General features: G+C 33.4%; 1 protein-coding gene across 2 annotated transcripts in view; it reads left to right on the top strand.

Annotated features, from left to right (window-relative positions):
• Positions 1–363: 363 nt before the first annotated feature.
• The window catches only part of Adgrl4 (adhesion G protein-coupled receptor L4), a 104,737-nt gene continuing 79,677 nt past the window's right edge, over positions 364–25,423 (top strand). For both annotated transcript variants that reach the window (XM_046443205.2, XM_046443204.2), the window contains exons 1-2: positions 364–509; positions 1,858–2,007. In XM_046443205.2, coding sequence (XP_046299161.1) covers positions 488–509; positions 1,858–2,007 — 172 coding nt within the window. In that variant the 5' untranslated portion in view covers positions 364–487. The remainder of the gene's footprint in view (positions 510–1,857; positions 2,008–25,423) is intronic.

The raw sequence follows: 25,423 nt of genomic DNA, 5'->3' as shown, positions 1-25,423 counted from the left end.
CTTTTTGGTCAATTGCTCCTTATGGAAGTTAATTATTGAACAGTAGGAGGCTGTATCCTGGAGTACAGGTTGCAGGGAGGACCCCTAAAATCTAGCTAGCTTTGTATGCCCTCAGGAAGCTATTCCATGGGTCTCCGGAGATTTTTGACTATTGAACACAGGTCTTGAGGGTGACACTCTGAGATCTGCTCCTGGGGTCAAAAGATGCACAGGGGATCTACAATAGTCCTGGCAGCTGTAGTCACCAGGCAGGGAATGCAGCCCAGGTGGCCTGGGGAAAGGGTCCAGAGGCCGGACGTGGCCTGCAGACTCAGGACTTGACACACAAACTCACACAAAAGAGGCCGGAAAGTGTCCGGAGGAAGCCCGTGCGTCACGGGGGACGGAGCCCAGCCGGACCCTGCCGCGCCCGCCCCGCCATCCAGGGTACAGGGTCCCGCACAGCCAGCCGCGCTCACTGCCAGCCCCACCGCCGCGGCCGCCGCCAATGAAGCTTCTCCCGCTCCTAGGTGAGTGCTTGGCGTCTCTGGTCACCGCGGTAGCGGGGGGGAAAAGTCACTTGTAGGAATGGGGAGTTTTTACAAGGTGGACCTCACGTGGTATGCACATCTGGCAGAGTCTCTGAGGAGGACTGACGCAGGACTTCTCAGGATGTTTTTCTCCTTGGCCTTTCAATTCTAGAACTTGGTATTCAAGTCAGGGATATTACTTTTTTACTCATACTGGAGAAGTCCCCAAAGCCCTCAAAGACTCAGACATTGACCTTTTTTTTTCTGATCTCCCCCCACCCCCCAAGAAACCTGGGACATCCAAGCCATTAGCACTTGTGGGAGGCTTCCTGACATTTTAAGGGGATTGCCTGCCCAGACTTTGGGTTCATTGAAAATACCATTTTGATGATGCTGCCCTGAAAGATAATAAATCACATCTCGGAAGGCGAAATAATTCTGGTTTAGACAGTGTATACAGTCCTACGTGGGCCTGGGATTTAGAATTGAATGTTTAAGGATCTCTTGGTACCAGATAGGGACAATTTATCTCAGATGTCTGTTTTCAGAACAATGACTTCATGATTCATAACTGTTGGTCCCCAAGCCTTCTCTTGAGAAGACCTGGAACAACAATAAAAAAAGGAACACCCTATGCTTTTTCTTATCTTAACAGTCCATAAAATAGCATTTCCAAGTTTATTTTCAGCAACTTTGAAATAAAATCTTGTTCTGTTTTTGTTGGTCGTGTTTGGGTGATATTCCATTTCTGGAAGATCAATCTTTGAACAGTATGTTGTATTTTGTTTTAATTTCCCCTAATGTAAGAAAATGTAAAAAAAAAATGTGTTATAAGATAAGCAGAATTAACAATCATTAGAACACAGAGGAAAGAATAAACAACAATTACATTTGTCTTCCTAGATAATAAGGTATCATCTTAAAATAACACATATTTGAATATAAGACCCAAATAACAGATTTCCTTGATTTCTGAAAAAAAAAAAATTACAATAATTACTCCCAAAAGAGAAAAATTGCTTTACAATCTTGCAGTTACCTGTGAGGAATGATATTAGATCACCTTGGTACAATGATCTGGAAGCATAGTTTTTATTACAAAACTGTGCTGCTTATTATATTTTAGTTTTGTCAAGCTTTACTTGATAAGGATTGAAATTGAAAAAGGTCTTTTTCTTTTTGCCTGGTTGCTTTTGTGCTGTTATTTAGCTAAATGCTCCCTTGGGAAATTTTCATGATCCATTTATCTAAATGGAAAGAAAGAGGAATATTTGTATTTATTATATTCTAACTCAACAATGAGGGGATGTTTTTGAAAAAAAGTTTTATGTTTTTCTGTTGTATCTAGTGGGTTTTTCCACTTTGTTGAATTGTGCCCATACTCAAAATTGCACCAAGACACCCTGTCTCTCAAATGCAAAATGTGAAATCCGCAATGGAGTTGAAGCCTGCTACTGCAACCTGGGATTTACAGGAAATGGTGTCACAATTTGTAAAGGTACGCCATTTTATTATCTTTTATCGATTTTACTGAAAAATTCAATTTCTGATGTGATGGTATTTATGGTCTTCCAGAAATTAACTTGTTTCACCTTATCCCATTAGATTGCAGGCTACTGAAAAAAAGCTTAATTAAACAAATTTGAATGTCCTATGTAAATTTATACTGTATTTTTTTATTTTTGATGACACCATGTGCATCCATCTTTCGTTGTGAATATTAAAGATTGTTCTAGAACCTAAATTGGAACATTTAGGTTCCAAGAGCAGAGTCACTACTTTGAGAGCACAGGAACAGAGGGTTCATGGTCAGGTTACGCTCAAAGAGGTGGTACTTAGAGACTTTCCTAACATTTGACTAACTAAAGTTGAGGACATTAAGAGATTTGAGGTTTTCTTTTGCATACTCTTAAGTGTGGGAAGTAAAAGGGAAGGAAGGGAGGCAGAAAAGAATAGAAGGAAATTTTGAAGACCTTCTAATTCTGAAGTAGAGTCTTTCATAGAACTTGAAGGTAGAGCCCAGAGATTGCCAGAAAGGGTCCTCCAAGGGTGCCCATTGACTTAGTAAACAGAACATCAATTGATAAACAAATTTAGGTGATTCCTTGTGTGTGGTTTCCACCAGCAGTAGCACTCCTCCGCTCCCTACAAGCCTCACTCAATCTTCATTTATTTTCTTTCATTTTCAAAAGGATCTAATTTTAACTAGGTCCATAGCACAGAATTCTGTGTAGGTAGGAAAGAGAGAGAGAAAGAGAAAGAGAGAAAGTTTCAAGTCATATAAATTAGTTTTATGTATAATTAAATGGCAAGTTCAAATTACAGCTGTATGGTATTATACTTCTAAGTGTATTTAAGATAACATGGACTTTTTCCAATTAAGCCAGGATATTGTGCATTGTTAATATTGTATGTGGTTGCTTATAGCACAAACAAGTTGTATCTCGTGATTCAATTTGATAGGCTTTTAAAAAGATTAAATATGTAGTATATAGTAAGACCAAACCTCATCATAATTAGTTTAATGTTTAAAAAATGTACAGCAAAGCTACAGTTTGCTTAATGGTTCATTAGATCAGGCGTTTCTGTTTTTACATACAGCCAGAATTTGTAATATACTATTCTAAGATCACTACAAAATACTTTCCATAAACAATCATAGATTTTTATTGTGTATTTAATTGAATGGCATCATGGGAAGTTGATGGCTGAGTGACCTTCAAAATATTGCATCAAATATATTAGTATGCTTTTCCACTAATCATTACAAATTGTATCATTGTATTTCATAAGCAGCATTGCCTTTTTGTTATTTAGATACTTTTCAATTGCCATAATTACCGTCATTAACATCAATAAATTTCCACAATTTGGACATTCAGCAGCCAACCAGCTTATAATCATGATTTTAATGATTTCTTTTTTTTTAAGCATCTTCCATTATCTAATACAGTTGTTTTTCACTCAACTGCCTGAGTCAATAGCCACTTAAAATACAGAAAATATTTTCCATCAGAAAAAACAAAACAGCAAAAAACCCAAAAAGACATTTAGACCTTTTGACCTTCAATTTCTCCTCACTCAGAACACAATTTAGAGTGGAAATCACTTTTCTTATTATGTTCATGTTAAATCCCCTTTGTATTTATAGAAAGTTATATATTCACTTGTTTTAATATTTATTACCTGAGGTTTTTAATGTTTTCCTAAAACTAACACGGTTTAAATAGTGATTTTTTAATCTTTTTTTTTAACCTCTTAACTAATACACTAACAGATTTTTGACATATTTTCTCAGAGGGTACACTTATATGTTCCTTAGAATTAAACCTAAAACATTGTATTCTCAATTGCTGAGTGGGTTATATTTTGAGTTAGAAAATTCCTTTCTTGACTTTTTCATCTCTAGACACATTCCTCACAATCCTTATCTTTCTCTACAATTTATATTGCACTAATAAGGAATGTCTGGGTAGGAGTTTATCTGTAAAGGTGTCTACTTATTTAAAAATAAATGTTGTTTTCTTTCTAGCATCATCATCATCATGACCATTATAAAATTTGGGTCTCTTAAACATACTTAAGATATAACCCAATTTCACTAAATGTACAAGAACAAGTGTTGAACTAATCTTGTACAAATTGGATTACAGGATTCCTTGGAAATAAATATTAATAGAAGTGAATTGATGTTATTTACTCAGTTTTCTGTCAAATATTTATTGACCTTCTTTATCATCATTATCATCATTATCATCTCAAACTAGAAATTAGAAGCAGATATAAAGGGAAGCATTGAGTTCAATGCATGTGCAGGTGAGCGGATGAATATACAAGTCCCTTTACTTGCAGATAAACTCATTAGGTGCAGCTGTGTTCTTGGGAACCTTATGGAATCTGAATGAGGAAAAAATGATTTCCCCAAATGAGGATAGAAAGGGTCAGGAAAGATGTATTGACAGCTTGTGTACAGGTATAGGAATCTTTTCATAGCTTGAAACATGATTATTGTGAAACAATATTGCAAGGAAAATAATGAAGCATTGGTGCCGACACACAGGAAGAAACACCTTGCAATTAACTGGAATTTTTTTCATCATATCTAATAACATACATATTTCTAGTGTGGGATGGTGGCATACACTTGTAATCTCGCAGCACATCAGGAGGCTGAGGCAAGAAGATGGCCAGTTCAAGGTCAGCCTCAGCAACTTGGCAAATATGTACTTCTAGAATTCAACTAGAAGAAAGTTATAACAAATTAGAGAACAAGGGCACTAGTAAAGGGAGAGCAAATGCTGTTGCAATAGCTATCTAACAGGAAGAAATAGCCCATGGATTCAGAATGTTGGAGAAGTATTAGTTCAAATAACTCATCAGCAAGATTCTTTTTTTTTTTTCTTCAGCGCTAAAATATAAATGCTGAGGACAAGTGATTGCTTTCATGCTAGTTTGTTCCTTAGCAATAAAGAGGACACTCATCACTAGGCATCAGAACTGATGCAAGACACACAAAAATGTGTGTGTGTGTGTGTGTTACAAGTGTACGCATATCAGTTAACCCAATTAACTATACTGTCTAAACCATGCTTCACAAATAGTAAGTTTTAAATATTTAATGCAGTCATAATTTCCACAATAGAAATGTAAACAGAAAAATAATTCTAACTGCTCATCTTTGAATTTCATTTCTAGAATATTTTACATTTAACTATGATAGATATGGACAGGGTTGAGCATTCCTAACCCAAACATCAAACATCTGATATGCATAATATTATGAGCCCAAACATTAGCACAAGTGGATAATTCCACACTTTACCTCATGCAATAGGTTGCAGGTTATGAATTACCTTTAAATCACATAGATGTGTAACTTCTGTGAAGTTGCATACCTAGAATATAGGATGGATCAAAACTACCTGGTTCAAGTCACTCCAGAAAAGCCATTTAAATTTAAACACTTCTAAATCTCAAGGCTTCAATGGGTATCTTTTTATATTTTCTTTCCGTTCCCATCAGGAACGCTCAGCTCCTCTGATAATTCACCTAAAACTTTTCCTACCCTTATATATTTATTACTTTTTTGTGATACTGAAACTTGGGGTACAGAGTTGGTAATAGGCCAGCACGTATTTCCTTCCTCCCTTCCTTCTTCCTTCCCTCTTATTTCCTTTCTTCATTTTTTCTCTCTTGTCTTCCTACCTTTCTTTCCTTCTTTTTTTTTAAATTAAAATGTTTAGGAGGAGTTGGCTCTTTATCTTTAGATAGTATTTCAAGAATATTAAAAGAACTTAAATATATGACTCAATAATATTACACAGGCATGTTATGCATCATAGATATGTAGCTAAAAATCTTTGGGGAAGCAAATATTTTTGCAAAACGAATGCATTTTACCTACTTCAGAAGAATTTCCCAACTGAATGAATACTGCTAAAAATTTGGAAAAGTAGGAACTCTGAGGTACATGTAGATAGTATACCAGATTTCCTTAATGTAAGTTTTATATTTCTTTGGCATTTCTTGTAACTGAATGGAAATTGAAACCTATTTAAGGAATAGTCATCTAAATTAACTCAAGGTTTCCACTGCAGGATGCAGATTTCCGTGAAGTTTATCCAAATAAATAAAATATCTTTTTCAATTTTATAAATCCTTTCCATGTACTAGAAATATGACCTCTTTCTTCTCTTCAAAAGGAGGTTACACAACAGAGAGAATAAAACTGCTACAATAATTAGGTGGAATTTCCTAAATCATATTCACTCCATGAAGATTGAAAGTTTCATTAATACATTGAAAGAGAAAAATGGAACAATAAGCCACTGCAAACTTTTATTTAGGCTAGTATTTTATTTTGAGAAGGATAAGAAAAAAAAGACTTGTGTTATTTTTGTTTTGCTGATAGGTTCCACAGTTTTGGAAAACTTTTCTTTTTTGACCTGTCAATGTCAGTTTTGCAAGCTGTTTCAGGAATTATTTTCTGGGCTGGGGATGTGGCTCAAGCGGTAGCGCGCTCGCCTGGCATGCATGCGGCCCAAGTTGGATCCTCAGCACCACATATAAAGATGTTGTGTCTGCCGAAAACTAAAAAATAAATATTAAAATTCTCTCTCTCTCTTAAAAAAAAAACCTCTTTAAAAAAATGAATTATTTTCCAAAATCATCCTGTTGTAAGTGTATCTCACGGGACAACTATAATAATTAATGAAATACAAATAAGAAAAATACATAGATATTTAAGAAGGGTTTACCATAAACATGTAATTTGGGGTTTCTCATTATAGTTTATTCCAAATAACACTAATGAGGTGTCATAAAAATTCTCTTTCACATAGAATTCTTATTTTTGACCACTTTCTAATGAGTATTATCCAGATGGATTCATTGCATATTTAGAAAAAGAAAAGTAATATTGATAACTAATAGGACAGGAAATAAATCCAAAAGAGTGAAAATGAACACGTAGCTTCTGAATCTTAATTTAAACAATCATAAAGAGTTTTTCAAAATTCTATGTTAAGTCAATAAAGTTTCTCACAATATTTTTTCTACTTATCACAATAAATACTGAGTTGATATTAAAGTGTTGCCTTTTCTCCAAGTGAGCATATTATTTTTAGCGTATCATTAAGGCCAAACATCTGTTTTGATAGATAGATAAATAGATACATGAGAGATAACTGTTACTATGTAATAACTGATGATATTATATACATCAATGACAATAAATATTGTATATTGTTTTTCTAGAATTTATGTTCATTTTGTACTCAAAGTGAACATGGAAACTGTACCATCTTGTGTTTTCTATTCTGCCATTTTTTAAGGAACTGCTAACAAATTAAAATTAAATGAAAATATGCTTTAATTGTGGATTTTTAAAATATATTTAAATCCTCTGTTTAAAGGATTAGATGCAGGGGCACTTGACCACTGAGCCTCATCCCCAGCCCTAACTATTTTTTTTTTCTTTTGGTGGTACTGGTGATTGAACCCAGGGCCTTGTGCATGCGAGGCAAACACTCTACTAATTGAACTATATCTCCATCACCCTAGAGGTGCACATTTAATACCACAAAATAAATCCCTGAGTTTCCATTTTCAGCTTTACTTATTATAGATCTACTCTTCAGTCAATATTTTAAGTTTGCAAACTGTATTTGGCAAAATTGGTAACATTTTCTTTGTTCTGGCACTATCCTTTGGTCTCTTTTTTTGGACATCAGTATACTTCACAGCCAAATACTGATTATTTCAGAAAAAGTATCCAGTCTTCTATTGGTCTAACTTTCTGTTATTTTTCTTCTTCTCAATTTAGTCTCTTAAACGCTTAAATAATGCAAAATTACAACTGAATAACAAAAAAAGTAATATACTGTTGTTGATTTTACTGTTTTTCTGTGAGCTAAGCTAAGCTCCTTACGTGTATTTATGAACTTAATCCTAACAACAACTTTCAAAAAGTAAAAGCTGGTATTATCCCCAATTTATAGATTAAATAATTTTCCAGAGAAAGCATATTCAAAGAATCACCTTGTAAAATTCTCAAACTACCTTTTGAGGTAGAACTATAATAAGAAAAGTGAATCTCCTTGAGATAAAAGTGAATTATTTGGGTTCTATCCTTTCTGCACCTGATTTTTACCACCACAACATTATCAAAACAGTTGAGTTTTTTTCTCATTAATTTCTGGTGCAACAAGTGCAGGGAAGCTACAACTGTTTATGGATTGTGATGTTTTGTGTTTAGGTCCTGTTTTTCACCCACTGCCCTTAAGCCATGTTCATTGACTAAAGCAATGAGATTAGAGGGAGCCATGAGGAGTCCACAAATGAAAAGTAAACTTCTCCAAACAGACTCAGGTGTCATAAAAGGGAGCCTCCACCCACACACAGTTGGTTGCAGCAAATCTGGAGCTTTTTCCTTGTGATGCTGGCTCTCTTTCCAGAAATGGAGTAGAAATCTAGGTGATTGGTTGAAATATAACTTTCTAAGGGCTACACAAATTGGGCACTCTATTACCCATTGTTGGTTGCCCCCAGATAAGGGGGCAAGGAAGTACGCTTGTTCCTTTAAGGAACTCTTGACAGTGAAAGTTGATGCTACTGATTATTTTAGAAAAATTATCCACCTTTCTGTCTTCTTCCAACCTATGCTACCTGCAATATGCCCTCCCATGTGCACAGAGAATTCTGAATTTTCTTATGATAACGTGCCTGTCTCACAGTCAAAACCTGGGGCAAGCTACCTGTGATAATCCATGTTATTTTTTGATTATAAACAGGGGAGTCATTTAAGCATGACCAGTCACTAAAGAAAAGCCAACCATAAAAACACAAAGATGAATAATAAAAAAATGGCCTGTAAAGTGATACTTTTAGGAAGAGCAAAAGAGATTGAGAGTAAAACTCCAATTTATTTATGCTCAAAGAAATTCTGGAAACCTTTGTACTCAAACAACAAAATAGCATAGGCTCTAAGTACAAAAGAACTATCATATCACAGAAACCTTCCGACTTGCATAGATCCTTGATTCTGCTCAACCTCTTACATCTCCAATCTCTTCTTGTTCTCTTTTGCAGCAAGAGGTATCAAGACAATAGCTGGTAAATTGTAGTGTTGCAAACAGTACTTGAAAACCACCGTAAGATTGATGCTAAAGTCTCCTATTTCTGGATTTCTTATCCTGCAAGGACGGTTAGCACATAGAATAGGGAAGCTACAGATATTGAATTTATTTGCACATCAATGTAGAATACACTAGGAATTCAGTAGTCAAGATATTCAGAAAACATCAGCTCAGCACAGTCCTCCTTTTTATAATATACCGATTTCACCCATTTGTTATCTTTCCTTTTATCTGTGCCCAGACCTTTCTTAAATGCATCTTCAGCTTTATTTTATGTGTTAGACAAAGCCCTAGTCAACCTAAGTGCATCATTTTCCTGCGCTTTTCCACATTTTAATGTTATTTACATAGGAATGAAACCACATCTAGTAACCAGGAATAGTCATTGTGCCAGTAAGAGACTCAGTTCCATTTGATTGAGTTCAAACTCTTTTTTTAACATACTTATAATTTTCATGGTTATAATAGTCTCCTCTGTTCTTATTTAAACTAATATTCTGGAGCTGGCATGACAACTGTAGGAGATGCTTCCATCTTTTCTGGTACTCCCCACTCATAACTATCACATTATAATACTTCTTCTTGCTAAGCCAGAATGTGAGATCTGAGTTCTTGTCCTAATCTTACTAGGTAGGTGCCACAAATCATTAGAAGCTGGAGCAAAAATGACAATTTTTTTCTATGTTTCTCTGGTGGCTTCCTCCTTTAAAAGGAATTTCTGAATCAATCTTCAAAGAACCCTCCTGTATTACAGTGCCCCAAAGTAAGGTATTCAATATAATCCGGTCAATGAGGGAAGCACTATATTGGAGTCACTTGAACAATTAAACCAGGTGGAAGGATATAACACAATGATTTTTTGTATTTTCTTTTAGGGGTTTAGTCACTGTTACATACAATTGAGAGTATTCTCATTGAATAATGGTGCACACCGGTTTGGGGAGAGGGCAGGAGAGTTGTGTTTTGAGTGATGTTATAATTACCATGTAACTAACACCTGAGGGCAGGGATGGGAAATGCCACATAATGGAACTTACACATGGTTGAAATTCCAAAAGAACTTAGCTGAGTATATCCAGGGATAGTGAAAGTGAAATTGATCCAAGGTCCTCTTAGCTAAAAAAGGAGTCTAAAGTCAAATTTCTCCATTCAAAGGATAATACATATTGTCAGACATCAAATAATCTTTATATTAGGTTCAATAAATGGAGCAGAATAATCAGAGGAGAAACTGGGCCTTTTCAATATTGGAAATATTATAAACTCTGACTCATTGTCTAAGATACAACTGATATGTCACCTTCTTTATAAGGCCTTTTTGGATTTCTCTCCATTATAAATAATAGGGTTTTATTTTTCATATTCTCCTAGTAATTTCATTTTGTTTTTACTTTAATACATTTTATTGAAATAAGTTTCAATGTGGTGTGCCTGCTTTTCAATAGTGACTGGGGAATCTCAACAATCACCATTTTTATACTTGTTTGTATCCTTGGAAACTATCCAAACACCTTTGATCCAACATGTAAAACACTACAATTTTGGACGGTGCCCCATTTTTATTGCTCATACCTATACTGAATCTATTAACACACTGTGATTGTTTGCTCTATTTGCATTATCCTGATACTTTGCTTGGGCTAAATTTTATACATTTAAAAATGTCCATATACAGAATAACTTTAGATATAATCCCATTCCTAAATATTTTGCTGTAAATAAAAATGACCTCTATACCCAGGTGAAAATTTAAATAAATGATCAAAGTTAGAGTCAAAAACTTTACAGAGGTTTGCTCCATAAAATATTTGTTTGCCTTCTTCATTTTGAGTGATCAACTATGCAAGACTGAACATGTTCATGAATTAGGAAGCATTATGTTCTAAGGCACTGGCAGTTGTAATATTGACACTAATACCTTGTGATGGTCTTCTATTTTTGAGGCACCTTGGCCAGTCTCTTTAGGGAATGCAAAAACCACTCTATGTTATTTCTTTTCAGGTCTAATATATAAAATACGTCTTTAAAATAAACTAGGAAATATGAAATCATTAGCCCTTAGGAAAATGAAATTTTTACTTCTAATCATAATAGTTCTTTGATGGCTTATTCTTCAGTTAAAAAGGAAATTTAGTCTTTGCTATTCATAATACCTGTCTCATGCTTATCACTCCTTCCCATGAACCAACCTTTATGAACAGCTTTATGTGGAGCTGTATTTATTCCTTAGTAAGCAATTGAAGATGAAGGGTTTTTTTTTTTTTTGCATTAATATGTATAAAGCAAAAGTCTTGCAATTCTTACAATTTGATACTAGAATAATTCTATTTTATTTTCAATCCCTAAATTTGTTTAAAATGGGATAAATGATCAAAAACAAATAGGGAAGAAATAACAAATTCCCTCTTTACTATTTTAAATCATTTTATGAGAATTTGATAATCTCAATATATAAAAAATATAAATATTGTCTTTATCCACACAAAAAGTTTTGTTATTAACCCTCCCCAAGTAAATTTTACTCTTCACCTCTGTTTTATTCAGCTTTTTTGCTGCTGTGACAGCAAAAAAGACCTGACCAGAACCTAACCAGAACAATTATAGAGGAGGAAAAGTTTATTTGGAGGCTCACAGTTTCAGAGGTCACAGTCCATGGACAGCTGGCTCCATTTCTTGGAGCTTAAAGGGAACCAGAACAACATGGTAGAAGACTGTGGTGGAGAGAAGCAGCTCACATGATGATCAGAGAGGAGAGAGAGAGAGAGAGATGGATCCACTTGCCAGACAAACATATACCCAAAGCCACACCACCAAAGCCACATCTCCTCCAGCTATACCTCCCCTGCCTTCAGTTACCACTCAGTTAATCCCATCAGGAAATTAATTCACTGATTTAGTTAAGGCTCTCACAACCCAATAATTTCCCCTCGGAACCCTCTTGCATTGTCTCACACTTGAGCTTTCTGGGGGACACCTCACATCCAAACTTTAACACCTCACATCCAAACTTTAACAGGAAGGACTGTTTTCATTCTGCCTAGCATTGCTAAAATCAACTAAAAGATTTTATATTTAGGAAAATGTCAGAAAAATGATTTGAGAAACTCTAACTATATAATCTCAGTTAGTTTTCTACTTCCTGTATGTTTGAGGTAGGATTTTATATCCTGTGTTTTATCAACCGTCTAGCATCTAATTGGTCCCAAGGATTTGAAGTCATAATATAATTTGTTTGTTTCATTAGAGATTACCACTACATGTTATATCTTATAAAATATTTGCATATATGTATCTAACATTTGGATGGACTTTTAAAAATAGATAAAACTATACTTTCATAGGTATAAAAGTAGAATTTCTGAATTTTAAGATGCCAAGATTATTTAAATATTTTAGTTTATTTACCTATTTTGGTCCATAGATGACAGGTATCAACCTTAAATTATTATAGTTTCATGCGTAATTGTTGGTAGGTGGGAGAATGAGGATATTATGAGAGGGAAGGTATATTGAGAACATTTGGAATATAGGAAAGACCTGTATTCATGAGAACATAATGGACAATGGTATTTTATATTCAAGTCAAAGAGTTTCCATTAAAAATGTGATTACCTTGAGTGTTGTTGGTCAGACAAACTCAATTCCTGCAAATTTCCTATACATGGGATTTACTGTGAGGCTGTGTTATTTTCCATATTAACATGATTTGATTTTTTTGGTGCATTCTTGTGTTCAGATACATAATTTATATTACCAAGAAATCCGGATTAGTATACAGATTCATAGATTTTCTTTATAATATTTTACAAGTTTCCAAATAAATCACCATAGGCAGAATGTCAGAACTGTTCAAACCTTATACTTATTTTAAGGATGAAATTAACACTTTGGTCCTTTATTTGCCATGGGAAAAGATAATGACTTTCTCTAGGAAGATTAGAATCTAACCAAACGTTGTAGGCTAAATATAGCATACAAAACCTTGTGCCATTTGTGAAAATGCTATCAGGGAGAAAACCCAATGACTGAGTTTCTGTGCTGTATTTTTTAGGTACACAGATTTAATTTAGAGATTATGGTTTGAAAATAAAATTTGCTGTATGAGTGTTTTTGGCTGATAAGAAATTGATTTTGTGACCTTGGTACACATTAATTGAAATATCTGGCAACGTGTTTCAACTAGGTTAAAGGAGCCATACATACTTGGAACCATATTATTCCTTCACATTGAAAGTGTAAGTTAATCACTTCATTACCATTATAAGGAAAGAAGCTACATCTTGCTAGTAGGGAGGAACTAAATAATCCCCTGCTATTGCATAACAAGTGGGTCTTATGTAACTAACATTATATTTTAAATATAGTGAGACAACTATTATGTTTAGTTGACTCACTATATTGAAGGTGGAGTCTTCTAATTTATTTAAGAATTATATCACTAACGATTAAATACAATATTTTATATTTTCTAACATATCAAATGTTCTTTTATAAAATAATAAGAAAGTATGTGCTGAGAAGCATATTGAGACAAATAAAAATTATTTACATTTTTGAACTAGTCATTAAAATTTAGTATGTAGTTTTCAAGACATTAAAATGTTGGCACCTACTTAAGTGGTCAGTGTTCTCCATGCATCTAAATGTTAGGTTATTTAACAGGTATTGACTCTGGTTGTATTTACACAGGAAAAATGGATTTGAAAGAGGAAAAAAAAAGGGTGAAATTTTAAAAATCTACCCAAAGAACTCCAAAATACATAATTTCCATGAGATTCTTCAGGCTTGACTAGCCAGATCATTATCCATACAATAATTATCCAAACAAACGCACATCACTTTATATCTCTTTTGTATGTTTAACATACAAACTGAAATGTAGGTCATGTTTATGATTTCATATTGTTGGCCCTCTGCTGGACAAGAATACATCCTATGTCTTGAAGAATTTTATATTAAAGGTACAAATGAAGTCATGTTTAACCATTAGAACTAGAATTAGAAAGGAATACGCACAGTCTTTGGTCTTTGATAATTAAAGTTGACATGTTCAGACAGATCAATCAGTCTTGATCAGATTAAACAGAAGCTAAGGTCATTCTAACAGTTGCTTTGATAACTTTGTCTTTGTGACAATATTTTGATATTCTGAAATAAAAGAGTTGTATATCCTTTGTATCAGAAAGGTTCTTATGGCAGTTCCTGGTGCCATATGGAGGATAAGTTCTGAAGATTATTTCTGGACCTTTATAAACACAGAAACCTATTGAGAATACTCAAAAAGAACAAGAAATCTCTGCTGTATACGCGACGCAGGAAGGAAAGCAGATGCGTGATTATGGTGTTATGCTTGTTCAACTAATGTTATGTTCATTGCTGCAGTTTCATAGTGGAATACCATGTGGAGAAGGATGATCTTTTAAATGTGTTTTAGACTTGGAATTTCAGTTTGTTAGTGGACAAATATGTCAAAAAATATTTCAGTAAAGGTATTAATTGTTGTTTTATATTCAACAACTTATTTATTTATTATTTCTTACATCACAATAGAGGAGTACATTACATTCATAATTTTTTGCATTGCAATTCTTAATACACCTTTATACCACAATTTATCAAATCTCTGTTTGTATATAAGGTAAGTTGTCAACAACGTCTTTATACTTATCCTGTGAAAAACATCAGATGGTTCCTTTCAGAATAAATAAGTATAGAGTGAATCTGCATTGAAGCAAGGCTTTAGATAGTAGTCCATAATACAAATCACATTATTATGTTGTGGACATAAAACTTATATCTTATCAATTACCAGTGATACAAGTTTAATAAAAGATTTTAATTATTCCAAATTTGTAATCCAAGGACCTACTACTACAAATACCTGCCTACTATATTTACAGATTAATTCTTTTCCTCATTGAAAACAAAGTGTGTTTCCAATAACATTTAAAATATAATGGAAACATGAAGAACTTACAGAGTAGAATTTCAAATAAAATTCTGAAACATAAGTATTTAATACTAAGGTATCAAGTACAAATAATAAATACTAAAGAGAAAGAAAATAGCTATTGTTGATCTGAAAGTAGGTATCAGAGGGTGAAGCATTATGATGGAGATTCACTGTGAAAATACAAGTCTAAGCACTTAAATTCAGAAAATGAATTTTGATGATTTTAACCAAAATTGATCAAAACCTCATGAAAATAGGTCACTATGTTCAGTGGGAAGTAGAATTATGGTTTTGTATGGGAGGCAGAACTATGAAAGAGGCAGATCCTCTGAGGAAGGCATCCATGGTGTGAGTCTCAGTTTTGGCATTTATTATTTTATATATTTAGTAAATATAAATAATTTTATCAATATCAAAATGGTTGTTGAGGACTAAGATAATAAAAATAAAGCACTTAATCATAATACTAACCACATAGAAATGCCTCAATAAATGTAGACTCTTACTACTGTATATCTGTCAATAACTTTCTCTCTCAAAATTGTTTTTGGTAGATACATTCTCTTTTTATCTCCCTAGACCATTCAAGAAACAGGAAGAAGCTTACTTGAGCAGCAAGGTTCTGTGACTATGTCACCTATGTAGTAACACTTGCTCTTCTGCTTTTTCCAGATTCCATGAACAGCAACACATATATTCACAACAGTATACATGAAAATTGGAACATATTAATGCTTACTTGTTATCTGCTTGCTAATTCTTTACTTACATTTTAGGCTTACTGTGTCCAAAGGGAAGAAACTCAGAAAAAAATTACTTCTCAATAAGCATTCTTTAAAGAGAGAGTTTCTTGAAATCTTCATACAAATTACTGTCCATGATGGAAGACTATTTTTAAAATAGAAGCATGTTAAGCTGCAGTGGCGCATGCCTGTAAGCCCAGTGGCTGGGGAGGCTGAGACAGGAGAATCAAGAGTTCAAAGCCAGCCTCAGCAAAAGCAAGATGCTAAGCAACTTAGTAAAACCCTGTCTCCAAATAAAATACAAAATAGGGATGGGGATGTGGCTCAGGTGCCAAGTGCCCCTAAATTCAATCCCTAGTACTACCCCCTCCAAAATAAATAGAAGTATGTTTACAAAGAATATCTGAGACCTAATTTCTCACAAATCATATTTATATGTTTATGTGTATATAGATATAAATATGATTTATTACACCCATACACACATGCATTAAACACACTAATAAATCAAATTATCCAATAAAAGATATTTATCATTGAAAGCATGGTACATAATGAATGATATAAAATATATAAGAAACATTTTAAAAATGTAAATTCTCAGATAATAGTTATTTCCTAAGAATATTTATCAAAATTAATCAACAAATATATTAACATCCATGACAAATTTTATTATTTGAAAACAATAGTGCTTATATGAACTCCTGTACACACCTCTTTATTAGAAAATTCTAAATATTTTTGTTTACTTTGAACATGTCTCTTGCTGAAGGGAGAGAGATAAATGATACTTCCTGTGTAGAAAATTTCTTTAATTATCACCATGCAGTTAAAAAGCCTTGAAGGATGCTTTGGCATAAAGCTTACTAGAATATCTATATTAGCCAAATAATTTCAGGTAAAATGGAAAGTAAACTTATTTTGTAGGGTAAAAGAATTGAATAATTGGCACTATTTTGATTCAAAGACTAGAATTTGCTATCTTACATCTCAAGTGATCTGTATCATCTCCAGGTAGATTCTTAAAACTCTTGAGAAAAACCACTGACCCATAAAATAACCTTATTAGAGAGAATTTAGGATTTTCAGTGTTGGGGTGAAAAGACTTGTATACATCGACAGGATCTGGTTGAAAAAAGTGATTAGAATTACCCTACCATGATTCTTTTTTCCTATGACTTTTCAAGTATCCATTGGTATAATCTAATCCTGAACAAAGATAGATTGAGTGGAATTATGGCTAGACAATTTCATTCAATTCAGCTACATTTCTGAGTTATGGTTTAACTTATGTCAACTCAAGACAATCACATACTTACTTGTGGCATTAGAACCCTTTGTAGTTTCTTAGAAACTGCCAAAGTTTGGAAGTAGCTTAATTATTTAATCATATACCCCAAGGGCCCATTGTGATTGAGGTCTTGGTTGCCAGAATGGTGCTATTGATAAGTAAGGGCCTGGTGGGGAGTTCATTAGGTCAGTGATAAGCAAGTATGGGACTTCCTACTGGGTGACTTAAGTTTTTTTCATATATGTATATATGCACATCTGCCATAATGTGACAGGACCCAGGAAGTGTTTTACCAGAATTGAACTAATGCAGGTGCCACACCCTTGACCCTTCAAGATTGTGAGCTAACTAAACTTTTCCTCTTTAAAATGTTACCTGCTTTAGTTATCATGTTGAGTTACACAATGCTTACTACTATGGAAACCTTTTCAGTATATAAAAAGTGGGGATGCCAATATGAATCCAATTAACTAAGAATGAACATGCAGCCTTTTGAGACTAAAGCTCAGTTTTGTACTTTTGAGAAGTTGAAACAGACTTCTTTGCACTTGGCCAATGGTGGAAACTCCCATTGAGCTTTCCCCAGTCTAAATTTATCACTATTATTTTTAATCCATTTCTTCAAAAGCTGGTGATCAATTTACTTTTTCTAAAATGTCCTGAAATAAAGCATTTGTGTCCTTCATATAATGCATTGTTTCTGACTTTCATTCAGTAATTTGGTAATAAGCTACTATATTATGACTTAAATTGCTTTGCTTTTATAGTTGTTAGTTTTAATTCTAATATATTTTGCAGCTTTTATTCTAATTTGTCAATATTCCTAAATTATAGAAAAAAATAGTTGCCATTTTAAAATGTTTTAAATAATAACATGAAAAATAATACCCTACCATAAGTCTAAAAATAAATTCTATAATTAGTCTGGATTACATTTTTTAAAATAATAGAGCACTAAGGATGAATGAAATTGGAAGCTTGCATGAATAATTTACCATTCATTAATTCATACCTAATTCATTCAGTAAATACCGTGCAGCACCTACAATGCATTTGGCACTTTGCTAGCTTAAATATAAAGCAAAAAAACAAGCATACATGGTCTTCATTGAGTCTCAGAGGATAAAAAAAATAAAACAAAAATATACAAATGGGTTCTTAATGATTTGAGGGAATGTTCATAAGGAGGCAATGTATAAGCTGAGAATTGAACTGGGAATTGACTTCCTGAGGCATGTGCTTGAGGATGGGAATGGTGAGAAGTGACTGTTCAGGAAATGGACTTATAGAGGTCCATTTAAAATGAAATGAATGAAAAAGAAATGCAAATTTCTGGAACAAAAAAACTGTTGAAGTACTAAGTAAAGGCTGTAATCAGAGGGGACATATCTATAAAGTTGTTCAGCAACCATGTCTACGTAGGACTCTGATATTTTCTATAGGAAAATTGGGTTCATCTCCAAATATTTGCATTTCTGAATATCACATTAACTTCTACAAAGGAAAATGAATTGGAAACCACCCATGTGTGGATGTTGCCTCATCAGGTAGGAGGCTATCACATTGGTCAGCAAGAGACAGTATTAGTTTAATCAAAATGGCTATGCAAAAAGTTAGGAGACAAATGGGAGAAATGCATAAATGTAGAGATCTATCAATCTTGGTGATGGATTGGATATTGCAAGTAAGAGAGGAGCAAATGTGAGAGATGTGTCTTAAGACTGCATCATGAACAACTGGGTGGCTATTGATACCATCATTTAGAAAGGTAAATGTAAATGGAGAGAAATAATTGGTCAGTTATGGACATAGTAGGACTGACATACTATTTATTAAAATGGAGACACTAGTTCATGTTGCTCTGAAACTTAGGAAAGTTTCCATGTACAGATAATTTTTGGAGTCACTAACAGAATATTGGTGGTAATAATAGACATGAAAGCAAATATTATCAAAAGCACTATATAGGGAAAGCTGAAAGAATGAGAATAAAAAAGCAAGCCTAAATCCTAAGAGTCAAACCTTTAATCAATAGAAGCAGTAAGGGAAATAGACAGGATTCCATAGTATGACCTTAGAGGAGAGAAAGTATATGATTAGCATAAAAGAGAGGGTATGTCAAGAAAGAGTTTACAATTCTAAAAACAACTGAGATGTCTGGTGGAAACTGAGAAACACCTAACAACTTTATAAATGTAGAGATGAAGGATGACTTTAGCAAGAACTGTTTTATGGTAGTTATGGTAAGCAAATCCAATCTATACTGGGATTGGACAATTTTTGAGAAGGAAGAAAAAAGATGAAAGCCAAGTGCCTGAAAATCCTCTAAGTTATTTGGCTATCAAAAGATAAGCAGAAGGGGGCTGGGATTGTGGCTCAGTGGTAGAGCGCTTGCCTAGCATGGGCGCAACCTGGGTTCAATTCTCAGCACCACATAAAAATAAAGGCATTGTGTTGTGTCCATCTACCAATAAATAAATAAATAAACAATAAGATTCTCTCTCTCTCTTTAAAAAAAAAAAAGATAAGCAGAAGGATCAATGTGGAAACTGACCTTCTTAAAAGGCTGTTGGAAATAAAACAGTGAAGAGTAGGATATAAGAGGAAATGGCTAGACAGAAGAGTAGACCCAACAAAGACAAAAATGTATGAACTACAGAGCACTAAAAAGTACCCCAGTGCTTAGTAAGGGTCAAGAGCTGGGAAAGCTTCTGGCTTACTTGTAGGCACAGCCACAGTATCCTCATGTGCTATTTGGAGTATCCTCATGTGCTATTTCTAATGTGTGAGTGGTGAATACAAAAAAGAAAATAATTGTGAACTATCTAGGAAAATAATAGGAGTCTTGCAATATTGAAAAAGAAATGATTACAGCAAAGAAATTACCCATATAAAATGACCAAGAAATATTTGCCAGTGCTTACAGCAAGACATCACATTGTAAACTTCCAATGGTGCCTCACTTTCTGCCTTCTCTGGTAGATAACCACCCTGTCATCCCTTAACAGTACTGACTACACATTGCCTTAGGAATTTTCTCCACACAGACTACTGAACTATAATTATCATGGGACTACACCTCATTCTAATTAATGTTGACTAATTTCTCAAAATTTTTCAGACTGAACATCCAATATATGTACATTTGCTTATTGTTGTATTTGCATCATTCCACATTATGAAATGCCCCAAAGTTGAAATGTATAAAATATAACTAAATTAAGCAATATGAGCATTGTTTTTCTTTGTATCAATAGAATTCTCTGCATATGCATTACTGCACATTGCCTCAGGCATCTAGAAACCTCTGGTACCAATGAGGCACTCTGACAAGTGTACCACAATTGCCTGTTGCTCACATACTGTATTGCTGTCTTAAGTCATGTATAGAAACTGTCATTATTATGCTTTCTGTTACATAGTGAGTTAGATACTGAGATTTGTTTCTACTTTTAACTAATGTTCTTGGTTAAAAAAAATTCATCTGAAACTGGAAGTTTAAAATATCACTTACATCTTCTTCCAAAATATCCTGTTTAAAGGATACCATCATGCCATGATTGATCTATTTTTGTTACATGACACACATGTTGAGATTAAAGTGTCTTCAAAGCATCTTATTGCTACAGAACACCTCCCTTATGGTCAAATTCATTTTTAGAATTCACCCTGTCTCTTTTCCAAGATACATGTTTTTCATCCCTTTGATAATCTTTTGAGACTTCAACTTAGATTGTTTATAGTTATTTCAAATAGGACACCAGCTGCTCTTTAGTTTTGATGAGTCAACAACTTGGAAAATATTTGAATCTGAGTAGAAACACAGTGTGAATTTGGATTTCAGTTTTATTTTATTAGTATCAAAATATTATTTTCAACCCCAACTTGTAAAAGTTTGAATAAGAAACATTGATACATACTGCTTTAAAAAAATTATCAGTCTTTCTTGTATACTTCCTTAACCAAGAGAACTAAGTCAATTAGTCATAGTACTGCTGTTTAAGAACTTAAATATACAGCCAGGCACATGGTACATACTGGTAATTCCAGCGACTCTGAGGGCTGAGGCAGGAGGATGGCAAGTTCAAGGCCAGTCTCAGCAATTTTACAAGACCTTAAGTAACTAGAGAGGACCTGTTTGAAAATAAAAATATAAAAAATGTTGGGGATGTAGCTCAGTGGTAAAGTGCCTCTGAGTTCAATTCCCTTTATAAAACAAAACTTAAGTGTGAGTCACGGTTTTCATAAATTGCTTAAGCTTGGCCACTCCTGCCTTCTAACATCTAAAAAGAAGTTATGTAAATTGTCTCTGGTTTTCCATTTTAGATGGGAAATGAGAGTATATAATAACTATGAACTAATCTCAAGTTATCATTAGGGGAAACATGCCAGTACCAACTCAATGCTAAAAAAATAGATGCTATTGTTAAATTGATAAGTTTTATGATTTTGTTCATAAGTATATTTTGAGAGAATTTTTTTTATAAAAGTGATATATACATATGGTAAGAATTTCAAGTCATTTAAAAAGTCAAGGGAAAAAGCAAGACTTCACTTAAATCTCCAACTCTTAAACCCACTTTTAGAAATTTATTTAACATCATTCATGTTATCTTTCTTTTCATGAAAACGTATTAAAAAAGGATATTTAGATGATGTAGGGAATATAAGATAGACTATTATAACAATTATCATTTATGTCTTATTTCACTGAAATAAGTCTACTCTCATTTTACTAAAAGTTAACAGAATAAAAAGAAATTGGAATGAAACAAATTATTGATTGCAGATTTCTATCTTTAATCAACAAAAAATTGATTAAAATGCTATAATATATTTAAGCAAAGTTATATAAATATAATTAGAGTGCTAATTTTTAACTGAATTTGACTTCAGACAGTACTCATTGATCAGTTGCTATAAAAGGCAAATGAATATCATACTAACAATTTCTTCTTCTTTCTCTTCCCTTTATACCTGTTTTTTATTGCTTATACTGTTTTTACTTTGTCAGAGGTTATAGAAGTAGTACTCTGTTTTACCATGTTTCATACAGTAGTTTTGTCTTTATTTTATTATAAAGGATTAGTGCTACCTTGAGTCTTTTACACTATAGTCTCTATTTCTGTTTGTTTGTTTGTTACATGCAATGTAGTTATTAACTGATTCTCTTTTTTAATAACTTTTTATTGATGCATTACAATTGTACATAGTATTAGGATTCATTACGACATATTTGTTCATGCACATATTATACTTTCATCAATTTCATTCTCCAGTACCGCCCTTTTTTTCCCCTCCCTACTTCTCCCCACTTTTCCACTCTACTCGACTTGGTTCTGTTTTCATGAGATTTTCCCTGCTTTTCTCCCCCTTTTTCTCTGATTTCTACATATGGGAGAAAAATAAGATACTTGTCTTTCTGAGTTTGGCTTATTTCTAAGTGAAATTAGCTGAGTTTCTTCACTGAATTTGTTATTTTCAATAAATGTAGAAAGTAGAATGTTAGCCACTGTATTCTGCTTTCCTCTGTATTTTAAAATGTCTTAAAGTTCCCTTTATGCTTGAAAATTTTTGTCCAGATATACTGTTTTTAAGCCAAACTGTCCTAATCAGAAATTTGTGAACCATATTTTGTGTATTTGGACATTGACTGCTGTCATGCCAGAGACAGAGGTTTGCTAAATTTCCTGTCTCCTGGTTGATGACCCTTTTCTGCCTGGTGGATACATTCAAACTTTACTGAGACTCTGTCTTCAAATGCATTTTCTTATTCTATATTTTAGTAGGATCTGTAGGATCTGCAATTTTGAGTTTACAACATTACTTAAACAAGTAAAAATAATAATTATCATCTTCATATACTTCAAAATACAAGAAGTTAAATAGTTTAATATTAATCACACACTTCTTTTTTTTTCATTGATATTGTATCATAGTATTTTTAACTCCTTTGCCCCAATTAGTCATTAGTTTTGTTTTGTTATGTTTGGTACTGGGAATTTAACCCCAGGGGTACCAGGAGTGGTGGGGTGGCACTTTACCACTGCAGCACATCCTCAGCCATTTATTTATTTATTTATTTATTTATTTATTTATTTATTTATTTATTTATTTATTTATTATGGCCTTGGCCTTGCCAAGTTGCTGAGACTAACTTTGAACTCATGATATTCTTGTCTCAGCCTGAGCCACTGGGATTATAGGCTAGTAATTAGTAGTAATAGTATAATAATAATAATAATAATAAGAAGAAGAAGAAGAAGAAGAAGAAGAAGAAGAATAAGAAGAAGAAGAAGAAGAAGAAGAAGAAGAAAAAGAAGAAGAAGAAGAAGAAGATGATTTTTTTTGCTAGAAAGTTTCCTACTATCTTTGCTCATATTGACTCATATAATCTTGCAATATCTGTTTTCAGATGTGGACATTTACACATTTTGCCTAATATTACTCTGTAAGCTATTAGCTGAATGGTATTTCAAACACATGGTTGCTATAGAAAACATGCTCTGAATCACTACACTTTTGTATTCTCCTTTTGAACTTGTCATTCTTTTAATAATGTTGCCTTATATTTACTCAGATATTTCCATTTCTTCTCTGCATTGCTCCCTGTTGTCATTCATTTCTTCTGAGTGCAATATTCTTTGTCCCAAGACTCACCACTGATAATACTTTTGGTTTTGTTTACCTGAAAAAGTCTTTATTTTTTCTTGTATTTTAATATAACATTTTGAGTTAAAAGATGGTTTTTCCTAAGAAATTTCTTTTTCCTTTACATATCACCTATCTTTTCTGCATCCCTATTTATAATATCATCTGTGTATTAGACTTTCTGAAATTTTGCTTTGATGTTTCCATGTTTAGATTTCTTCTTGTTTATTTTTGCTTTGTATTCTCTGATTTTAAACATTCATATCTTCAGTTCTATAAAATCTTTATCTATTACCTCAAAATAATGACTCATTTGCTTTCCTTGGGGTTCTAATCAAATGCTCTTCTTATCCTTCATGTTTTCTGAACTTTCTTAAAAAATCATTTTGCATCTCCTTTCTCCAGATTTTTCACTTCTATATTTTTCATATAGATTCATCTAATTTGTTGTGTGGCCAATTCACTAAATTATTATTATTATTATTATTATTATTATTATTATTACTTTAGAGCTTCTACTTTCTCTGGAGTCTTTCTTAATAGAACTGTGTTCCCATCGCATATTTAAATTCAACCTCTTTTCTGTTTTAAACATACTTATTGTTTTCTCTGTATCAAATACATTCATTTGTAAAGGAATCTGTTAGTCATTGTTTCTGCTGATCTTCACTAATGCTGGTTGTTTGTATGTGTGTATTTTTAATTTCAAATGTGTAATTATTTTCACAAGTCTTCATGTGTGGGAATTCTGCGATGCCTATCTCAAGGATGTTTCTATAAAAAGGAATATTTATATCTTCTAGTCACTCTACCCTCTTTCCTACCATCTCAGGGATACTTTTTGCTATTTGTCAGCTTGAACTTTCTATAGAACAGACATGTAGTTATGAATTCTTAAATATTTACACCCCCTACCCCCCAAAAAAAAACTTAAGCCAAGACAAATTATTTATCCTTTTCCTGGAGAGGATCTTTTCCAAGACCATCTTATTACTGCATATGTAGCCCTTTAATGTCTTAACTCAGACAGTTGTCTCAATCCTAGCTCCCCCTTGCAGATTCAGTCTTTGTCTCCTCTCCCAAAGAAGCTATTGAAAACCATCACCTCCCAAAATTCTTTTGAAGTTTTGTTTTACACTCAAGTTTATGCTTTCTCTTTAAGTTTGCCCTCATATTGTAAGAATAGAAATTCAAAATTCATTATAAGTCGTCTGTGTTCAAGAAGAAACCTAGCCCAAGAGAAAGTATCATCCTGTGGATGACAGAGGAGCATGAGAAAATAAGCTTGATGACATGGTTGGTGACTAAATTAATCAGCCCTGTAGCTGCTCTACTGCTGCACTTTTTCTCTCTTGTGAGATTATTAATTGCCTTATGGCTTAAGGCACTTTGAAATAGGTTTTCTACAACTTATAGTCAAAGCACTTTGAATGCTTTGTATAAGTCCATCTGCATCTGAGCTGTGAGCCTACCTTTCAAGGAGAATGTTGAAGCATGTAGTTGTCAGGCCCTCACTCAAGGAGCATACATATTTTACAATGTGGTGTATGCAAATATGGAGAATATAAGTGAAATTTTCCGTATAGAAAGCTGCTTCAGTGAATGAGATGAAATTTAAGTTCAGGATTACATAATAA

This window comes from Marmota monax, unplaced genomic scaffold, assembly GCF_021218885.2.
Source record: "Marmota monax isolate L192 unplaced genomic scaffold, Marmota_monax_Labrador192_F-V1.1 WCK01_AAM20220418_F8-fsc00046, whole genome shotgun sequence".
NCBI lineage: Eukaryota > Metazoa > Chordata > Mammalia > Rodentia > Sciuridae > Marmota > Marmota monax.
Note: the sequence above shows the minus strand (reverse complement) of the source record. Positions and strands in the feature narration are given on the sequence as shown.